General features: G+C 59.7%; 1 protein-coding gene across 2 annotated transcripts; it reads left to right on the top strand.

Annotated features, from left to right (window-relative positions):
* Positions 1 to 173: 173 nt before the first annotated feature.
* On the top strand, positions 174 to 20,791 carry LMF1 (lipase maturation factor 1). Of its 2 annotated transcripts, XM_056135191.1 has the most exons (11): positions 174 to 366; positions 6,231 to 6,540; positions 8,263 to 8,273; positions 13,521 to 13,669; positions 15,874 to 15,939; positions 17,786 to 17,953; positions 19,068 to 19,248; positions 19,458 to 19,611; positions 19,688 to 19,871; positions 20,384 to 20,496; positions 20,577 to 20,791. In XM_056135191.1, the coding sequence occupies exons 1-11, from the start codon at positions 195 to 197 to the stop codon at positions 20,776 to 20,778; spliced, it is 1,710 nt and encodes a 569-aa protein (XP_055991166.1). In that variant the 5' UTR covers positions 174 to 194; the 3' UTR covers positions 20,779 to 20,791. The 2 variants fall into 2 exon arrangements, with proteins under 2 accessions (XP_055991166.1, XP_055991167.1); XM_056135192.1 differs by lacking the exons at positions 174 to 366; positions 6,231 to 6,540; positions 8,263 to 8,273 and adding an exon at positions 11,571 to 11,896.
* Positions 20,792 to 21,393: the final 602 nt, after the last annotated feature.

Genomic DNA, 21,393 nt, shown 5'->3' with positions numbered 1-21,393 from the left:
GGCGCGGGGTTCCCTGCTATAAGGGTTGATGGAATAAAGCAACGGGTGAACCTTGGTGCAGACCCAGCCCCGTGCGCTTTGCTGCCCAGTCCCCGCGGCGTGGGCGGAGCTTCTGTGTGGGCGGGGCTGCTCCTGTGTGGGCGTGGCTTCGCGGCGGGGGCGGGGCTCGGCGCCTGCGCGCTGGCGGCTGGGCAATGGCGGCGCACGAGGAACCCGTGAGGCGGCGGAGGGCGGGCGTCAGGGACGCGGCCCCGGACGCCGGCCCGGGCCCCGGGCGCGAGCTCGCGGGCTGCCGCGGCCGCCTCCGCGAGGGCACCTTCTGGCTGACGAGAGTCGTGCTCCTGCGGGCTCTGGCGTTCGTCTACAGTGAGTCCGGGGCGGGCGGGCCGCGGGCTGCGGGCGGACAGAGCGGACGGCCTGCTCGAACGTTCCGGGCGTCCCCGGGCCGCGCGCCCACGGCCGTCGCTGTCCGCGTGGCCTCTCGGAGCCGCCGGGCGCCGCGGGGCCGCGCCTGCCCGCGCCCGTCCGAGAGTCCCGAGCCCCTCGGCCCGGGGAGGGTCCCCGGCGGACCCCCGCGAGCTGCTGACCCCGCCTGCTGGCGCCCTCGGCGCACAAACAGGCAGGGGTGTAGCCCCGCAGTTGGGGGTGCTGGGTGCGCACCAGACCCTAGTGTGCCCTGGGGTGTCGCTGCCCACCGCCCCCCTGGAGCTTCAGCCTCCTCGCCCCCAGCCCCTGGGGCCCAGCCTTCTGCTGCCCCCAGCTCCATCCCTTCCAGCCTCCCAGCCCCCAGCCCCATTCACTCCCTCACGTGTAAGCGCACCCCCAGCCCCGTCGGGCAGTGATCCCTCCCAGTCTGTCCAGCCTTCCAGTGGCAGCCCCCAGCCCCATCCACCTTCACCCTTGGACCTGAGCCGCAGGCTTGTGGCCGGCAGGGTAGAGGCCACAGCAGGCCCTCAGGACCTCGGACAGTGCCGCCTGGCTTCTGCCCGCAGCTGCCCGGAGCAGGTGCCAAGGCAGACGTGTCGCCTGCATGGGCAGGTGTAACCAGTAGAACTCCCAGCGCAGAAGGGCATGACGGCCCTTCAGAAACTGAGGCGCGGGCAATGCTGGGCTGCAGGAGGGGGTGGGCGTACTCGGGTGCTTGCAGCATGTAACCTTCTTGGGGGAGACCCCAGAAGACCCTCACCTCTCCACGGCACCCCCACCTCCGCAGCACCCCACCTCTCCACAGCATCCCCCACTTGTCCACAGCACCCCCACCTCTCCACAGCACCCCATCTCTCCACAGCGCCCCCACCTCTTCACAACACTCCACCTCTTCACAGCATCCCACCTCTCTACAGTATGCACACACACGCTTCTCCTCAGCGCACACACACAAACACCTCTCCACAGTGCACACACACACTTCACAGCACACACACCTCTCCATAGTGCACCTATACATGCGCGCACACACTCCACAGTGCAAACACGTACAGGCCTCTGCAGTGTCACACACACTTCACAACACCCACATCTCTCCACAGTGTGTGTACATGAGCACACATACACACGCACACACCTACACCTCTCTGCAGTACCCACACCCACATACACATGTCTCCTCAGGTAGTGGGTTGTGCGGACACAGGGGAGGGCATCCCTGCGTGTCTGTTTTTCCTGGAATGCAGAGTCATGTGAAAGAGAGGAAGCAAGACTTACTGTCAGTTGTTTTAGTCTGTTTGGGGGCCACACTGGTGGTGCTGAGGGCTTATTCCTGGTTCTGTGCTCAGGGATACTCCTGGTGGGACACCAGGGACCATATATAGTACTGGGAATCGGACCGGTTCAGCCACACGCAAGGCAAGCCTACCAGCTGTACTGTCGCTCCAGCCCCTTTTTTTCAGTTTCTGAAGAACCATTTGTGGCTCCTGATGGCACATATTTTGGTCACCTCGAGGTGCCCTGTCTTACTTGGCTCTTGGGGTTCCACCCCCAGGAAGGGAGTAGCCTGGCTGAGCGTTTACTTTGGGAACCTGCAGTATTTTGAAATTTCTGTTCCTCTGCCATTTCCGTAAAACAAGTGGGAACTGAAGGATGACATTTCCTCTGCAACCCAAGTTCAGCCTGCTTCCCTCTTCCTCCTCTGCATCCTGCCACACCCATGCTTTTGGAAACAAGCTGGCGAGATGAGCCTTAGCTCTCCCCTGTGGCATTGGACAAGGAACTGTGGTATGCAGCCACTCAGTATCACTTATGAAATTCTTGCAGAAAGTGCCTATAAGGACGGGTTCGTGGGACAGTCAGGGGACCCAGGCTGAGGGGTACAGGAGTGGCTGTGAGGAGAGCACACCACCTACCCATACCACAGACACATGAACACTACCGCTACTGCACCTACCCAGCCACGGACACCCCTACACATGTGCCCCCCACCACCTGCACTGTACACATGCAGCCAGTGGGATTGTGGGGTCGCTGGGGACAGCAGGGCTGAGCAGAGGGTGTGTGACTCCCGCTCACCAGCCCCAGACTTGGGAACCTTTGTGCTCCTGCCCATACCCTGGGTTCTTACTCTCCCATCCACTCTGGCATTGGGGTTGACTGTCTTTTGGGTCTCTCCTGATGGCATGAGCTGGGACGGGGGAAGGTTCCTAGAACGACGGAGCCTCTCATCAGTGGATCAGGGGGACCTTCAGCCCACGGTTGCTTAGGGTCACCCTGGACAGTGTCACCTGGCCCAGGTGTCTGCCAGGTGCCTCCTCTGTTTCGGTCCCCGTCACATCTACCAGTCCCTGGTGCTGGTCACTGTGGACAGCCACTCCACGGAGGGACACAGCCCTGGGGACCAGGAGGAAGGGAGTTAATCGCATCTGCTATGTGGGGCTGCCTGTTCCCACGTGGGTGCTGTTCGCTGTCCCAGTGAGGTCCTTTGTCTGGTTCCCTGTCCCAGTGGGACACTGTCCTGGTCCATGTCCCAGTGAGGTCCTGTGTTTGGCCCCCTGTCCCAGTGGGACTCTGTCCTGGTCCCTGTCCCAGTGAGGTCCTGTGTCTGGTCCCCTATCTCAGTGGAGTTCTGTGTCCTTGGAACGACCCCACCTGTTCTCAAGTGAGGGCTGCTTTGCTCTTAGAGTCATGTGCCCACCTGCTTCCAATTGTCTTCTCAGCTCACTTGACTGGTGCTGGGGTGCCACCCCTCTGAGCCTCCCTGGAGTGGGGTTAGGAAGTGGCCTGGTGCCAGCTGCCCTTAGCATCTGGTAGACCAGCTGGGCGCATGCCTGCAAGCTCTTGCCCCAAGGGTTGCTGTGTGCTCTGAGTTGGTACCTTGACTCTCACCCAGTCTCCGGCTCTGTGGCAGAGCTCTTGGCCCATCCCCCACAGCACCTTTCCCACAGTCTAGCATGGGAGCTGGCAGGCACCTCCAGCGTTAGCATGCCTGTCCCTACACCTACCCTCACAGTATCTGCTTGCTATCTCCCCAGGATTCCCAGCAGCCTCCCTCCCACACCAGACCTTGGACTTGGCTCCATATGTCCCTGTCTGTATCCCCTGCTCCCCATGTGGGTCCCGCGGAGGTGGTTCTGAGTCTGCACCGTTCACGTTCCGTGGTGATGTGCAGCTCACAGGTTCGCAGAATTGGCCTGCACCAGCCCAGAGCGCTGCTCCCCTTCAGACATCCCCAGATGTAGCAGCCACTCTCCCTTATCTCACCAAGGTTTGCCCTTGGGTCTTGTCCCTGTGCTCTGCCTGTCGGGGAGATAGCAACTTGAGGCGGATCTTTTCCCTAGCATACTCAGCCGCACTCTGTCCTCATGGTCATGGGACCAGGTGCATGTTTCTGTTAGTGTTGAAGCACTTGTTTCTTCACGTTTGTGTTCTCACTGGAGGGTCCTCTATGTTTCCAGTTTGTAGCATCTGAGCGCTCCTGAACACATCTGTACACAGGCTTTGCATGAGCTCTCAGCTACATGGGCCAATACAAGCATTGGTGGTCTCTGCAAAATCTTAGTCCGAGTTTACTTCATCCTAGATGCTGACCGGCTGTGCCTGCAAAGCCAAGCGCAAGCCTCTGTGCCGGCCCCTCAGCGGCTGTCCTGGTGTCAGCTGTTGGGGCTTGTACTCTTGTGACAGGTGTGTGTGGCACATTGGGGTTTGAGTGGCATCTCCCCAGGAGCAGAGGCACAGAGTGGCTTTTGTGCTTTTGTTTCCACCTGTGTCTGCTCCCCGTGCAACGTGTGATCTGTGTCCATTAGGATTCAGTGTCTGGTTAAAAGGTGGGTGTTTGTTTTCTCATGATGGAGTTTTGTATTTTCCTTCCTGGTACCGGGGGGTAAACCCAGGGCTGTATGCACGCAAGGACAGGTTTCCATGACGCCAGCTCCAGCCCTTACTGTTGAGTATCAGCAAAGGAACTTTATGTATCCAGATGCAAGTCCTTCGCCACGTGACTTGGCAATGTTTTATCCCAATCAGTGGTTTGTCCTTTCATTCTCTTAAAAGTGTCGTCTACAGAGGAAAGGTTTCATCTGATAAACTACATTTATCAATTTACTATCCACGAATAAGTTTATGTTGATATCTGTGGAGCCCACGAGGAAAACAGAATCACTGGTTTGCTGGTATTTTTCTGTGGGCACTCCAAATCTGGGTACACCCAGGCCTGGGGTCCTTGGCCATGAACATCTCTGCCCAATGTGAGGTGTCAGTCATCATCATTTGGCAGTTGGCTGTAGTTCACAAGCGCAGTTTGTAGAAAAACCGTCTTTCTCCATTGAGTTGTCTCTGCACACCTGTCAGAAATCACTTACTGTGTTTGTCTGTGTCTGCTTTGAGGTTCATGTGTCACTCTCATCTGTTATGTTTGGGCTGCTTCTGATCCTCTGAGAATCTGCAGCTTCCCGGGAGCTCTGAGTTGGGATGACCTGTCTCCCCAGTCCTCAGTGAGTTTGGCTGTAGACTGGCATATATTCTGTGTGAGGTTGCATTGACTCTGCATCTTGCATGGTGAAGAGCAGACACACTCATGCTGGCTCTTCCCTGGCCCCCTTCAAACAAGAGGGCTCCGCATGGCCTCTACAGACACGGTACCGTGTCCCTGTTCTTGCTGCCCACCTGGGCCACATGCTGTCCACTGTTATCACTGCAGCATCTGTGGGACCCACCACTTCTCAGCCCATCTCACATGCATTTTTCTTTGCTGCTGAAGCGCCTGATGTTGCTTCAAATGGAGTACAGTCGACATTATGGTCTTGTGTCTTCCTTACGTCTGTGCATCCCACATGAGTATCTCATACCCTGCCCCATCCTGACTCAGCAGCTGCTCACTCGTGGCTCCGTACTGGCGTGTGTCCTGGATGCTCAGTCCAAGGAGCAGCATTGACCCTCTGAGTGGCCAGTGTTAGAGGAGCCTGGTTTCACCTCGTGCCAGGCACGATACGTGTTTCCCCCTGCTGTGTGTGGGGGGGAGCGCTGTGAGCCCACTCTGGGCTACCTGCCTGGACTTGTGAAGGTGCAGTAGAGTGTGGAGGAGGGGGCTCCCTGCAGGCCTTATCCGCATCAAAACCTGGCTGGCTTTTATCTGTAGGGGGCAATGTAAAAGCAGGCATGGCAGAGACACAAATGTACAGATATGAGTACGAATATACGGGTATTTGTACACAAATATAGATGTACATGGGTATACATACACAGGTGTGATGTGCAAAGATTTGCAAATGGGCACATGTACACAGGATGTACATACATGGGTGAGCCAGGTTGGGGGTATCTGCATGGGCTGCACACAGATGTACTTGTCTGGGCATGCTTATGAGTGTGTGGGCAGAACGCACATGCAGGTGTTGGCACGTGTGTCTGGTTGGGCTCTGCATGCATGGAGTTCACATGGCACAGCTGTGTGTGCACCTATGTTAGCGTACACCTGTTAGCATACATGCCCAGCAGGGCTCTGCATGCGTGTGGTGTTCACACACGTGTCCAGCAGGGCTGTGCATGAGCAGGTGCACCTACACACACGTCCTTCTCCAGGTGCCCCAGCGTTTCATAATAGCTTCTGGTTCTCTTCTTTTTGCTTTTGGGCCACGGCCTACTGTGCTCAGAGGGGTGCTGGGGCTCCAAGCCCGGTTGGCTACGTGCCAGGCAGACACCATGACTACTGTACTTTCGCTGCAGCCCCAGCTCTGACCATCGCCGCACTCTCCCTGCAGTCCCCGAGGTGTTGGGCTCATGCCACGTCTTCCCTCCTGCAGGTGTGGCCTTCCTGGTGGCACTGTGTCAGAACAAGCAGCTGATCGGTGAGCGAGGACTGCTGCCCTGTCACCTCTACCTGCGGCAGCTGCAGCAGCACTTCCGCACCCAGGTCGGCTGGAAGGCCATGAGCACGGCGCCCACCCTGCTGTGGCTGCTCGACCCGTCCCACATGAACTCCAACCTGGATGCCCTGGCGCTGCTGGGCCTGGGGATCTCCACCTTCGTGCTGCTGACTGGCTGCGCCAACATGGTGCTCATGGCGACCCTCTGGGTGCTCTACACATCCCTGGTCAACGTGGGACAGATCTGGTAAGTCCAGGAAGGTGCCTGGGACTGTCCTCTCATGGACTGCTTGTGCCTGCCCTGACCAAACTGCTGTCTGTGGGCCGTGGCCGAGGGTCAGGGAGAGTCCCAGTTCTTCCCTGCAGGCTGCTGCTCCCCCATGGCCTCTGCTGGGCAGGAGGAAGAGACATTGATGTGGAGTCAGTGTCCAAGGGAGCAGCCCCAGGGGCTGGATGAGGGCTAGGAAAGTGGGGGGAAGCATAACAGAGACTACATCGTTCTGTGGTGTGGCTGAGGGCAGAGGAGGAACCCCACTCCTTTTTAGGGGCCATGTTCCAGGAAAAGGGAAGAGCGTCTTGCTAAGGAAGTAGAGTGGGTTCTGGAAGGCTAGGGACTTCCAGAGCAAGGGGGCATGTGGAACTGCAGGAGGAAACCCTGTGACTGGTTGCTACCTACTGCATCCATGTTCTGGGAGAGATGATTCCTGATCTTGGCGCCCAGCTGAATCCCACACACGGTTATGCTCAGGGGCATAAAGGCCAGGCATTCTGAGTCCTGCCCGGGACTGGCCTTTGCTTTGTCCTGAGAGTCTGGGCCTGAAATGAGGCCTGGAGCCACAGTGGTCTGGATCATGGAGTCTCCTCACACCTTTGGCTGTGTCTCATGGGCCCCTTCATGTGACCTCTGAGCACTGCTGGTGTGACTCCCTCAAATCTCTGAGGCCATCCGAAGCTCATAAGTCAACCGGTAACATTATGAAGGTATTTCGAGGCCCCCTGCCAAAGTGGGCAGGTATCCAGCGACCCTGTGCACCTGCTGCCCAACAGCCATCTGCCGACATCTGTGAGACCCCTGACTTCCTATTTTGAGGTGCTCTGACTCCACCATTGAGAGTACAAGGCCAGTTGCAGGTCTTAGGACTCACCACGTGCTTGGAGGGGATGCTTAGACCAAGTCCTGTGTCCTACCCCCCTTCTCTGCAGTAAGAGCAATTCTGGCCTGTAGAGTCCTGCTTGGAGGGGACATGTCACTGCTGGTCGGGGCCACAGCAGATACTGCCCCGGCCTGTGAGCAGATACTGTGGGCACTAGAGCCCCATCAGGTGGCATTGCCACTCCTGTGTACATAAGGACCAGGCCCGGGTGCTAGTGTGGGCCCAGCTGGGCTGCCAGTGCCCCTGCCCCCAGCTTGGACACCTCTTCCTTTCACTCAAACCCCAGTGTGGCAGCACTTGAGGTCTGATTCCCAGTGGGGGCCCCACCTCTCCGGGTGCCCCTGAGGAGTCTCAGTCAGTAACCCTCCTCATGCCCTAGAGAATCCCAGTGAGGCAGTGGCATGTTCTCCCCAGGACTTCTGGGTGTCTGCCATATCCCCAAAGATGCACATGAGTGAAGGGCCTGCCTTCACCCCAACCCACTGGAGGGATCGGGCTAGTGACAGATGTGGGAGGCCACAGATGTCTGACAGATGACAATGGGCAGGTATTGGGAGATGCAGTGTCTAACACGTGTGGGTGGTTGAGGGAAGCAGTGAGCATCTGACGGGTGATGGGCAGCTATGGGAAGCAGTGAGCGTCTTGATGGGTGATGGGCGGCTGTGGGAGATTGGAGTGTCTTTTCTTTATAGGGTGGGTGGGTGACTGCCTGGCATGCCTGGCATCAGGCAGTCTGTGCACCATTGTGGTTACAGGCACAGTTCTGTCTACATGCTCATTCCCCCAGGCTAACACTCTTCTCTGCTCCCTTCCAGGTATGCCTTCGGTAAGTGCATGTCTCACAGGATCGCATGGGTGCCCTCCTGTGGGTATGTATCACCCTGGCCCATTCCGCCCACACACCTCTGTGCACCCCCTGGAGCCTCACCGGATGCCTTTGTGCCCCCATTAGAATGGATGGAGTGTCTGGGGGAGAGTGACCTCCCTGTCAGCACACATAGGACTTCCCTGTGCCAGGCCCACCCAGGGTCCCCTTAGATTTGAGTGTCAGGCCACACTGAGCTCAAGTGATAAGCCCAGGGATGCACATCAGAGCAGGGATCCCAAAAGAGCAGGAGCTTGCGCCCAGCAGGGACCCTGGCAGGCTGCGTTGCAGAAACCAGAGTTGTGTCAGTTTTAGGGCTAGAGCAGTAGGACAGCCAGGGGCGCTTGCCTTACAGATGCTGAACCAGCACCCCCAACATCCCATTGGGTCTCCTGAGCCCCCCCCCCTGGAGTGATCACTGAGTGCAGACTCCAGAGGAGGCCCTGAGCACGGCCAGGTATGGCCCTAAAAGCCCAAGCTTCCCCAGCCCCCAAGCAGGAGTTATGTTGGTTTTGTGAGAACCAGGGTCCCTGTCCGAGGGGCGCAGCATGTAGGACAGGGTTTTGTGGGAGACCATGTGGCCCCAGAGAGGGAGAAGTAAGGTTGTTGGGTGTAGGAGAGGACTGGTGGGGCAGAATAAGGAGGAGGATTCCATGTCAGGCCAAGGCTGTGCATCAAGGATGGGGAGGGAGTACCAGCTCCTCTTCTCGGCCGTACCCCCACCCTGCGAAGCAGAGCTGGTCTGTGGTCCTGGCCCCTCACCCATCAACAGTGTCCCTTCAGGCACAGGCTAGCCAGACAGCAATGCAGTTCCCCCCCGTCCCCCTCATCCTGTTAGCCCTTTCAGTCTGTCTTGGGTCTCCATTGCTAGTGGACGCCAGCAGCATCTCCACACAGCCCTGAAGTGCTGTGTGCACTAGATGCACAGCTGCTCGCCTGCAGGAGCCACGGCAGGCATGAGGCTACAGGCCCACAGTGTTGCTCGGCCCTCACACCTGCAGGCTCCAGTGCCTTCTTTTATGGTCCCCTACTTGGGCGTGTCCTCTTCTTGGCACTGTACTGTCCAGCACTGCCCACCAGGCCATGTGGTGGCTGTTGCTCCCGTACAGAGTCATAATGTCTCCCTGAAGACGTGGGTTATGTAGACACGGTTCCTGGACTTAAAAGGCCCCTGAGCTTCAAGCCACCTTGCCCCTTCCCCCGGCCTGCTCAGTGTGGGCCTTCCGAGGGCCCTGTCCACTCCAGCGGTATCCTTGGCAGAGGCCTGTGCTCTTCCTTGCTGGCCCCACAAGACCACTGAGCTTGGGGAACTGGCATGGTTCTCCTGGCACGGTCAGCAATGCCCAGATTGCGGTGAAGTTTGGTGACCAGGGAGGGCTGACCTGGCTCTCTGCCCCCCAGGACTGTGTTTTCTGTGATTCCCCCAAGGTGCTTACTGAACACAGGACATGAGAGTCTGTCCCGTGCCACCCTAGGGTGGGGTGCTGGCACCCATGGGGAATACGGTGCCAGTGCTGCGGGAAACGCAGTGCCATAGCAAGACACCGTCCTGGGACAGCGTATGTCAGAGAGGGAAGCAGTGCTGGTGTACACACGTGCACGGGGCTCCCGCCCTGCCCATCAGGGCATGTGTGCAGGCTACTGACTGCCTCCCACTGGGTTTTTGCCACCCGGAGGCACATGGAGCGGCACAGGTGTGATGTGTGACCTGTGTCTGTGCGAAACGGTATATGATACACACGTGTTGCACATGTGAAGAGCCCAGTGTGCTTTCCTGTCACCCTGTGGGCTTCAGCCACGGTGTGCGGGAACCTTTAGGGCACACGACTGAAAGGGAGGGCACAGCATTTGGCGGCCTCGTCCATCTCTGGAGAGATGCTTCCTACCTCAGAGCCCTTCAGCCACGGCTTCGCTGAGCCTCACAGACCCAGGCGGCCCTCTCTCCAGAGGCTGTTGGGCACACAGGAGGCAGCCAGACCTGGCACAGTCAGTCGAACTCAGTGTGAGCTCCCCAACTTATTGATGGTGTCAGCTCCCAGGCCACTAGGTCCTGCAGTGCCCACTTGGGTTGGGAGGCATTGGCATAGGGCCTGGAGAGCGCCAGGGCAGCCAGCACAGCGGGTACACCCGGGTGACCATGCTCCTGTGCCAATGTCCCGGAGGCTCTGACCATTGTGGACAGGCATCCTCCAGGAAAGGGCAGCGGGGCTGGCCTGCAGCATCGCCCCATGCAGCCATGAAGGCACAGCCCCGCAGGCCCCACACTCTGGGAGCCATTTCTACAGGCAGTTCCGAGCGGCAGCACAGAGAAGCTGGGCCTGCCAACCTCGTCCCCATAGTGACCCGAGGGCCCCAGGCCAGCATGATGTGCTGACTTGTGGGCTGACTTTCTCTAGTTGCTCTCCACGGCTCCTTCAGAGGAGCCATCTCTGGAGGTGAACAGCTTCCTGGTCTCAGCGGAGACACCAGGCAGGATTCTGAACATTTTCTCCTCAGGTCAGTGCCACCCAGCTGGACCCTCTGCAGCCACGGAGAGCCCTGACCCCATGGTCATCCATCCTGCCTGGCTGCCCCGTCAGCACAGATAGCACTTACACCAGGGACATGTTCCATCCATGCTGGTCAGGAAGCCCGGTGTGTGAGGGCAGGTGCCGGGTGGGAGGAGCTCTGAGGTGCAGTGCTCACTTGGCCATCCTGCTGGGTCAGCCTGAGAAGAGGGCCCCTCCCTCCTGCCCTGTCTCAGAGGACTTCATGCTGAGAGAAGGTTCTCGGCTGCTTCTGCGGGCAGGTGTGTGGGCCGCACACCCAAGCCATGCTTTTCTCCATCCATGCGCTTTTTCAGCGTGAACCCATCAGCCCAGAGCCTTACCAGTGTTCACCCACGGCCGCAGCCACGCAGTCCACGATTTGTGCTTGAGCCCTGCCATGTTGCCAGCCTGTCACTTACAGCATTTCAGTTTTTGCTTCTTCCTGATCTCCATATGCGCTGTGAGGACATAGGGCCAGTCCTGTAGACCACGGTGGCCACTGACACAGCAAGCTAGTGGACAGACCCGGACTGGTATTGGCCTGGGGCTCTCGACTGCAGCTCAGTGCACTTCACAGTGAGTGAGGAGTGCCCACTGCTGTGCTCAGGGCCATGCGGGCCACACAAGCCCAGCATGTAGAGTACCCCCTGCCCAAATCCTGTGAGGCACGGGCATGGCCATGCGCCACCTGCAGCCCATTGGTGGTGGTCAGCCCTGTGCTCTAGCCAACACTACAATCCAGTATCCAGTCAGGACTCAGCTGGACGACTCCGGCCTCTCACAGTGGTCCCTCCCTGCTGCATTCAGTGACCTTTCTAGGAGACTGGTGATAAACTCTTCCTGAGAGAAAGGCCGGACCACGTGACACACCACCCACCAACCACCTGCACAACATGCCCCACCCCACATCTGCCATGCAGGTGTCCAGGACCAGAAGTCCCTTGAGTCTCAGCTGGAGGAACGGGCGGGGTACCTCCATCCCAACTCCTGGGCACATTTCTCACCCCACAGCTGGTGCCAGGCCACGTGAACAGCAGGCGTTTGCACACCCCAGAGGTACAGTGATCCACTTCCCCCCCAAAGGAGGTCCACCGGGGCTGGAGAGATAGCACAGCGGGTAGGGTGTTTGCCTTGCGTGTGGCCGACCGGGGTTCGATTCCCAGCATCCCATATGGTCCCCAGAGCACCGCCAGGAGTAACCCCTGTGCATCACCAGGTGTTACCCAAAAAGCATAAAAACAAAAGGAGGTCCACCATCTCTGCCAGCGTCGCCAGCGCTGGACCCCTGCAGGCGCACTGGAGATGTGAATCCCAGCCACAGCCGTGTGGCCTCATGGCAGGGAACAAGAGTGCCTTGTGCTAACTAACAGCATAGCTGCTGAGACCTTACTAGGTCCCACAAAGAAGGTTCATTCGGGGTCCTGCAGAGGCTCCTGGGCTGAGGGCCAGTTAGGCCCCGGGATGCACAGGTCCCCACCCCCTCCACATGCCTCCAGCTTCCCATACTGCATCAGAGGAGGGCCGGGTGCCCCTCTCTACATGTACGTCCATCCTGCGTATCCCTGTCACTGCCTCCTGAGCTGTCACAGCTCTCAGACAGGTCTCTGGGTCCTGCCATTTCTGTGTCACTTTGATCGGTGTCACTCAGATTGCATATTAAAACTCTGCTCATCAGTCTGTGAGAACAGGATGACAATTACAGGAGGCAGGCCCCGCTGGGGAGCAGATCCACCCTGCACCTGGCGCACTGCCAGCTCCCCCGCCCCCACAACCTGTCTCGTTTTTCTGGAGCATTTGGGTGAATGCTGCAGCCCACACCTGTGTGGTGGTTTCCCCTGGCTTTGGCCACTGGCCCCAGAAATCAGGATTCCCTGGAGATGAAGCTCCAACACACAGCTGGCTCCTCATCAGACAGTAGCGTGTGGGGATCAGAACTGCCTCTTGCCACGGGTCCAGGAAAACTGGGCATGTGAATCCCAGGGAACTGGAGCCTGTTTCTGAGGGAAAAGAGGAAGCCTCAGCATTGCTCCGATCTCTACCTCCTGAGCCAGCAGTGCTAGCGGTTCCTCTGCAGCCCATGGTGCTCTAGCATGGGTCCCTGCCTGGAGCAATAGCCCCTCATTCTAGCCACCCTGCTGTGCCATGCACTGAACATTCTGCCAGAAACGTGTGACCCTGGGGTGTCAGTGAGAGCAAATAGTTCCTGAGAAGGGAAATAAGTTGTGAAAACATCCACCCACAGGAAGATTCCACTCAAGATCCACACCCTCAGCTGTGTCAACCTGTAACCAAGGCAGAGGGGCACAGCCTCCAGCCCCAATTGTTCTGCTCTGTTCACAACCTTCTGATGAGGGAACCATAGTTTTTAAATTTGTCACGTGGAGCCTGAGGGACAGCAGAAGGGTGGATGGGCGGTTCACCCAGCCTGCCTACACACCTGCCTTGGGATTCCCTGTGCCAAGCCTGAACATCTCCCACTGAGGGTTCTGTCTGTCTCCCCTCCGTCCTGACAGGGTGTCTGAACACTGCAGGATGGCAGTGTCCCTGATCCCCCAAATCCCCTAGAGTGCCCCGGGATCCAGGTGCAGACACTGGCCAGCCTCGAGGCATGAGGATGGCCCCCAGTGGGACAGCAGGGATGGTTAGGACTGAGGCTCGGGTGTATCCTCTGTTGTTTCAGGGTGGGAGGCCCAGCTCCTGGAGACGGGCTTCCTGGGCGTGTTCCTGTGCCCGCTCTGGACGCTGTCCCGGCTGCCGCGATGGACACCCACACCATGGGTGGTTGTGTGGGGCTACCGGTGGCTCATCTTCAGAATCATGCTGGGAGCGGTAAGTGCATCGCTTCACTGGGGTCCCCCGTGCGCCCCATACTCCCCAGCTGGTGGAATCCTTGAACTGCCTCGCACAGCCCCCTCCCCAAATTGGGGGCGGGGCGGGGTGGCCTCCCTGTAGCATGGGGGTCTGGTCTCCTTGCCCCCGTGGGGCTCCCACCTCGGACACCGCAAGGGTACAGATACCCTGGAAATCAGGGACAGTCAGCACGTGGCTTCCGAGAGTTTTCGGGAAGATCGGGGCTTCCCATGTACCCACAGGACAACAGCCCAGCCAAGGTAATGTACTGCAGGACTGTGGGAGGAGCACGGAAGGGGGAACCCAGAGTTCCTTCTGAACCCAGGATGGAGCCCCCACAGTAGCAGGACCCGCCTCGCACACTTCTCATCACGGCCCTGGAGACAGGCTGCGCTGCCTCCTGCGGTAACCCCATGTGTGCCACAGGCTCTGGCGTCGGCAGGCCCCAGCAGGCCCCAGTAACGCGGCTGCTCTTGAGAGCCTGAACTGCACCCCAGGTCAGTGTAGGGGGGCAGTAGCAGAACGAAGAGGCTTCATCTGGCACAGATGAGAGCCTGAGTGCAAAATCACTTCCCAGCACACAGTAAGCCTCAGGAACACGTGAGCCTTCAGCCCCGCCCACACGGTGCAGCATGGGATGCTTCAGAGCACATGACTGCTGCGCCCGCCCGCTGAACATGCAGCATGTGAGCATCCACGTGACTCAGGCCAACCTGATTGCTGTCCCAGTAACACAACTGCTCTGAGAGCCCCCTGCCCCCAAACCCCAGTTCCGTGTAGGGGTGCCGGCAGCAGAACAAAGAGGCTCTACTGGTCACAGCAGTGCACCGGGGCACAAGGCACGTGATGCTTCCCCACAGATACAGCGAGCCTCAGTGCCGCACATGAGGGCCCACGTGAAGCATAGGTTCACCTGCCTCGGGCCACAAGGCACGTGCTGTGAGGCCCTACTGGCAACTGTGTGAGGGCGGCGCTCACTTGCCCACGGGGCTGTCCACCCTCGTCTACCTGGGGCAGAAAGGGCAGTGGCGCGGCCTTGCACGCTGCCCACCCGGGGATCCGGGAGGGACCCCTGATCAATGGCTGTGGCCCAACATTTTAAAAACTGGGAGCTGGAAGTACCCGCTGTCATCTGCCCTGCGTGTAGGGGTAATGTGGGCCACACGAGAGGGAAGGCGCGTGCAGCGGAAAACCGCTTGACCAGGTTCTACAATGGGCTGGCACAGTGGAGACGCTGGCCAGGGCAGGGCTGGAGGCGCGTCGGTCTGGAGGACCTCTAGCCCCCAGCAGCTCAGCCACACGGACCGTCGCCCCGAGTGCCCTCTAGAAGGAGCCGCGCGCTTTGTCGGGTCCCGCTGAAAGGGGCTTTGTTCCTGCGGAGGAGGAGGAGAGCGGAGCCGGCACCCCCGCCCCCACCCCCGCTCGGGACCCCGAGTGCCGCGCAGAGTGACACTTTAATTGCCTTGTTTTTCTCACCGCGCCTCCTGCGGGCTCCTAAGTGCGGGGCGGCAGCAGAGGCACAGAGCACAGCCTAGGACTGTCACACGCGCATCCCGCTTCTTAGGGTCCCCGCGCCCATGCTGCGTGTGAGAGGGGTTGCGGGGACAACTCCGCTGGGGGTGGGGGCAGCAGCACTGACCATACGTCAAGTCTGCCTCTGCACTTCCAGCCCACCCCCACCCAGAGATGGGAACTAAACCTCATCTCCAGAATCGTCGTCTCTTTATGGGGGGTGGGGGCAGGGGTGGGGGGAATGCAGCAGCGATCCTGGACCCAGCTGTGCAAACCTGCCTCTGCAGTCCTCGGCCCGGCTACCACCCCCGTGCCAGCTCAGACCTGGGCTCAGCTTGCCCCTTGCTGTCCTTGTGCTGGGACAGACACAGGCTGATCTTCTGCAGCCCTGCCCACTGGCGGGCCTCAACCTTTGAAGCAGGGGAACGTCCTCAGAATCATTGGGTGTCCTGTGCACTGCAGGTGCTGGTCGCAGTGACGGGTGCTCCTGTCCCCCACACCAGCTTCTTAGTCCATGGGCCTCCCATGAGTGAGCACAATCCCTCAGCTTCCCTGGGGTCAGGTGCAGTGAAACAACAGTATGTGCTCTCCAAGAGTCTGCTGTGCCCCTTCCCTATACAAGCACCCTCCTGTGGCCCAACCAGGCTCGGCCTTCACCCCTTACCTTGCAGGGCCTGATCAAGCTTCGTGGGGACAAGTGCTGGTGGAACCTGACCTGTATGGACTTCCACTACGAGGTGAGCACCTGCATGCTGCCCTGGCACCCACGGTGCTTGTGCCTCCAGGCTGGGGACCATCTGCCATGGCTCTGGGCCTAGTTTGGGGAGTGGGGAGGGGGGTGGCGTGTCTGTTCTGTATGCACCTGTGCAGTGGGATTCTAAGGATGCTGTTCCCTTGTATGCAGACCCATATCCAGGCTCAGAACCACTGGGCTTTGAGGCCTCAGCCAGGACCCTGGGCGACACTCCTCTCTTAGTTCACTGGGGCTCAGTCCTGTGCTGCTAAGCTCCGGGATCTCACCATCCCATCCAAGGCACCTCAGACTGTCCCAGAGTCCCAGCTCCTAGAATGCCTGCAGGTTTCCAGAACGCTCAGTGCAGGTTCTGCATGTGGGACTTACGGAGTCCCGTGGGGAGAGGCTCCAAGGCCTGGAGCCAGCTGTGAGGCTTGTAGAGAGGCATTTCCCCAGAAGGAGAGTGCTCCATGGGCGAGGGTCAGTGTTATGTCCCCAGTCCCCAGCGGAGTCCCCTTACTCCTGGTTAGGGCAGGAGCCTGGCCAGCTCAGCACTCAGCTACAGGGAGCCGGGTCCTCCACCTCCCAGCTGGGGTCCTGCCCAGGCAGGGCCTGGGGGTTGAGAAGTCTTGGGCTCAGCTCTGGGGTCTGAGACATAGCTATCAGGATGGGGCCAGGACAGGGCCATCCTCCTCTGTGGGGTGACTGGGGCAGAGGGCAAACCTCTCTCTCACTGTGCTGACCCAAACCCACTTTCCCAGTTGGTGGCTTTTGGTGCAATAAGGGCATGGTTCCTCTAGGGTGCATTTTTCTGAAAGGGGGACCCAGTGCTGATAAGGACCCCAGGGAAGTACATGTGCCTTTCCCAGCTCTGCCTGAGTGGCCTTAGCAGCCCCTTCCCTCCTGAAGCCCTCCCCCAGGGCCCTCTGGCCAACACTGGGAGAGCAGCAATGAGCATTGTGTCACCCCTCCCCACGCCAAGCTGTAGGGACCCTGACAGAAGAGCTGCTGAGGTACAGGAAGTTCATGTGGCGTCCAAGCTGCAGAGGACCTTACAGCACAGATGTGCATGGGGAGCCCAATCCCATGGCCTACTTCCTGCACCACTTGGACACTGGGTGGCAGCACACAGAAGGCACCTCCACACCAGGAGTCAGGACATAGGGTCCTGGCTGAAAATCTCCCGCTCTGTCCTGAGCCCAGATGAGCAGGGGAACATGGGAGAGCCAGGAGATCTTTTATCGTTGCTGTGGGCTTTCCCAGCAGTTCCTGGGAGCACAGTGTAGCAATAGCAGCCAGGGCCTCGGATTTGCCAGGCTGGTGTTCTAGCCCAGGCAATAGTTCCACCCCCAGGGAGGTGATCGTGGGATCACCTTTTCTGAGACCTTGTTTGGACAGCAGTGACCCCTGGACCATGACTGAGCACCTGGCAGAACACTGGCTTTGGGAGAGTCCCTCAGGGTCACCAGGATGCAGCAGATGCCCAGCCAGCAAGACTGGCAGGAGCCAGGGGAGTAGGACAGGTCAGAGGGGTCTGCGGTAGGTCAGGAAACTCTCCAGGACTGGCCCCCTCTCCTCAATCCAATCCCTGTGCCTGCTCGGTGGGGGTTCGGGGCTGTGGGCATGGGGCACCCCCTTTGGTGTGCCACTGGGGCCAGGCAAAGGCTCCTGGCACTGAAATCTGCCCTCGACAAGGCACTTGTCACAGTGAGTCACACTTGAGGTCCAATGCCCTGTACCCCACAGGGACCTGGGCCTGGTTCCTGACAGGCATGAAAGAGCCTCAGCCTTCCCCCGGCCCCCCTGAGGGGAGCAACGCCTTCTCACCTTTGCTTTCCATGGTCCTGCAGACGCAGCCAGTGCCCAATCCCATGGCCTACTTCCTGCACCACTTGCCATGGTGGTTCCACCGCTTGGAGGCACTCAGCAACCACTTTCTGGAGCTCGTGGTACCCTTCTTCCTCATCCTGGGGCGGCGGATGTGCGCCCTGCATGGGGCTTTGCAGACTCTTTTTCAGGTGAGCCTGTGTCACTGCCCATGACCTTGCTGACCAGCCCCCATCAGGCACCACCGGAGTGAGGCTCGTGGGACCTGCCAGTGTCAGCACCCTGAACAGTGGCACCCCCTGCCGCTCCTCCCACGCTGGGGCCCTGTCAGGGGCTTGGTCCTGCAGCCGCCTTTCAGCCTCTGCTTTTCCAGGAAAAGGCGGTTTGCTGGATGTTGAGCTTCAGCAAATGGCGCTTCCTCTCTTGGGCTGTTACCGTGCGGATTTAGACTGTGTCCCAGGGGATGAGGATCACAAGCGGCTAAGCACATCTGGGACTGGAAGGGCCTGGGCACCCCACAAAGCCAAGAGGCAGGACAGCCAAGGATGAGCCCAGGCCCCCCTGGCTGGGGTAGAGATGGTTTGGGGAATAGGTAGGCAGGCCCCTATCTCCTGGTCATCTGGTCATCCTTGACCAAAACGGGTCAGGGGCAGATCTGACACTGCTCAGAGCCCATAGCCCTCACCTGCCCCTTCTCTGTGCCTGGATGCGGAGTGGGTGTGGCTTCTACGGCCCAGGTCCTCACCGCTCTTGGCCCTCAAGAGGGGCTACTTGGGTGGAGGGGTTTGGGTCTGGATGGGGGGCATACCAGCTAGTGCCCAAGGGCTTAGACCCAGGACTCCTGACTACCCTGCCTATGGCTCCTTCACTCAGATTTTTGTGCGGTTTCCCCTCCAGGTAGGGGGTTCTGGGGGCAAATGGGAAGGCCCACACTTGGCTAGTGTCCGGCAGGGGTGCTGCCCAGAGAGGCCTGAGAGCTGGATGGTCTCCAGGGTGCCCAGTCCTGGTAGAAGCTCTGGAAGGCAGAGGCAGGGGTCTAGGCTTTTCGGGGTGCTGTGGCAATATGGGGGCTGGAACAGTTACCGGCAGTGGGGTTCAGCCCAATCCTTATTGCCCCTTGACATTGCCCTCCAACCCCCTGCCCATGGAGTGCAGGATAGATCAGGGCCTGTCGCTTCTGGGCTGGACTGGGGCTTTAGAAGCGCCAGGTCTTTGTGAGAACCTGAGAGCCGGCCGCCCCCACCAGCCATGCCAATCTCGCCCTCTAGAGGCATCTCATGACTGCACTTGCCACGTGCCCTACAGGTGATTCTTATTCTCAGCGGCAACCTGAGCTTCCTAAATTGGCTGACCATGGTGCCCAGCATTGCCTGCTTTGATGATGCTGCTCTGGGCTTCCTGTTCCCCTCAGGACCTGGCAGCCTCAAGGACCAGGTCCAGAAGATGCAAGAGGAGGCCCGGGGTGACAGGCCCCCACCTAGATATAGTGAGTGCCCCCAGGGTGGGCCGTGGCCCCAGGGTACATAGGACAGCCCACATGGTCACTCTGTCCCTGCACGTTCCAGCTTGGGTGCCAGCACTCTTGGCATTCCAGTCCTCTGGGTTGTTTCCAGCCTTGGAAGAAGCCCACCCCCTTGGTCGAAGTGGTGAGTCTCCTTCCAGACAGGCCGAACTCACTGTCTTCCCTCGGAGCAGGCTGTGCGGTGCGGCGCGTGGTCAACCTTGCCCTGGGTCTCCTCGTGGCTGGGCTCAGCATCCCCGTCGTCATCAACTTGCTGAGCTCCAGGCAGGTCATGAACAGCTCCTTCAACACACTCAGAATTGTCAACACCTACGGGGCCTTTGGGAGGTATGGCACAGAGTCTTCCTCCCCAGGCTCTAGGGTCCCAGCTTGGAAGTGTGTAGCCCACCATGTCCCCCCACAGCATCACCAAGGAGCGCACAGAGGTGGTCCTGCAGGGCACGGCCAGTAACAACGCCAGTGCACCTGACGCCCTGTGGGAGGAGTACGAGTTCCCCTGCAAGCCAGGCAGCCCGTGGCGCCGGCCCTGCCTTGCCTCGCCCTACCACCACCGTCTGGACTGGCTCATGTGGTTTGCTGCCTTCCAGGTAGGCATGTGACTCTACACCCCCTAGGGAAGGGCTTCACCCACTAAGATGAGTGGGCTCAGCTTCAGGCACCCTGGCTGGCCGTGGGCTGAGGGTGTCTCCCAGACACCCAGTACAGCTGGGCCTGAGTGTCTGTGCGGTGGAGGCTGGAATCTCCCAGACCATTCCCTGTCCCTGGAGCAACATGGACAGACCATGTTCCCAGGACAGCTGGGGCGGGAGGGTAGGAGGGAACACTGGCATAGCAGCAGCATCCATCCCCCAGAGTGGGCACCAAGAATGCAGTGTGGCCTGTACTCACTATGCTTGCATGACCGGTGGGCCTGGGCCTGACACTTGGCAAAGTCAGAGGCAAGCAGGGTGGCAGCTCAGGGAGGAGCCCCCACAGCTTGTAGGCAGTTCTCAAGTGGCCAGTGGACCTTGAGGAGGGCAAGAGCAGAGAGCTGGGGGTGGGGAGCATGGAAGGGGGTGCACGGGGCCCGCCCAGACTCCCCCAGCATCATCCTCCCCAGACCTATGAGCAGAATGAGTGGATGCTGCACCTGGCAGGCAAGCTCCTGGTCAACGACCCCGAAGCCACCTCCCTGCTGGCTCACAACCCCTTCCAGGGCCGGGCCCCACCCAGGTAGAGGCCTGCCCACTGCCCCCCACCCCCACCCCCCGGAGCCGAGCTCGGCCACATTTGACTCCCCACTCCCACCCCAGGTGGGTCCGAGGAGAGCACTTCAAGTATAAGTTCAGCCGGCCGGGAGGCGTGCACGCGGCTGAAGCCAAGTGGTGGATCCGCAAGAGGATCGGCACCTACTTCCCGCCGCTCAGCCTCCTGGACCTCAAAGGCTACTTCCAGTCCCGGGACTGGCCGCAGCCAGAGCTGCAGTCTGGCAGAGCTGCAGCTAAGGAGAAATAAAGGGACTTCACCCGGCCGCTGGTCTCAGTGTGTGGGGGGGGGAACTCCGGGCACCAGCTTCGCTTTTCTTTTCTCCCCGTAACTCAAGTTCTGGAAGTGGGAGCGGTTCACATCCGGTCTTTCTCCCAGGAGCCCCCTGCCCTGCAGTGTGGCACAGCAGGGGGCCTCACACCAGGACTCAGTAGCCCCCGGGGCACAGACCATGAGAGAGTGGCACCAGGCTGGCACCCAGTAGGGCCATGTAACAAGGTGCTTCAGGCAGGGCTGAGGGAGCACAAGTGGCATCTCTACATACCCCCAGGCCTGCCTATGCAGGTTCCCCCAGAGTACCTGTACCTGTGTCTACCCAGGGCTGCTAGTCCATAGATGGACTAGCCTGATCTGCCAGGTCAGGGCCCCACCCCAATAGCCTTCCCCCCACACTCAGCTGCCACCACAGGACTCAACCCCCAACTCTTCTGTGTCCTTGGGGGAGGTCACCGGCGCCCTGCTGGCACTGGCCGCCTGCACCTGGGTACTGCTGGTGCCAGGCGCAGCTGCAGCCCTGGCACATTTGCATCTCAATCAGTTCGATTATGCCTTGGGCAGCTGTCTGCACAGCTCAGGACAGGCCTG

This window comes from Sorex fumeus, unplaced genomic scaffold (assembly GCF_029834395.1).
Source record: "Sorex fumeus unplaced genomic scaffold, SorFum_2.1 ptg000110l, whole genome shotgun sequence".
Lineage (NCBI taxonomy): Eukaryota > Metazoa > Chordata > Mammalia > Eulipotyphla > Soricidae > Sorex > Sorex fumeus.
The sequence above is the reverse complement of the archived record's forward strand: the minus strand, read 5'-3'. Positions and strand labels throughout refer to the sequence as shown.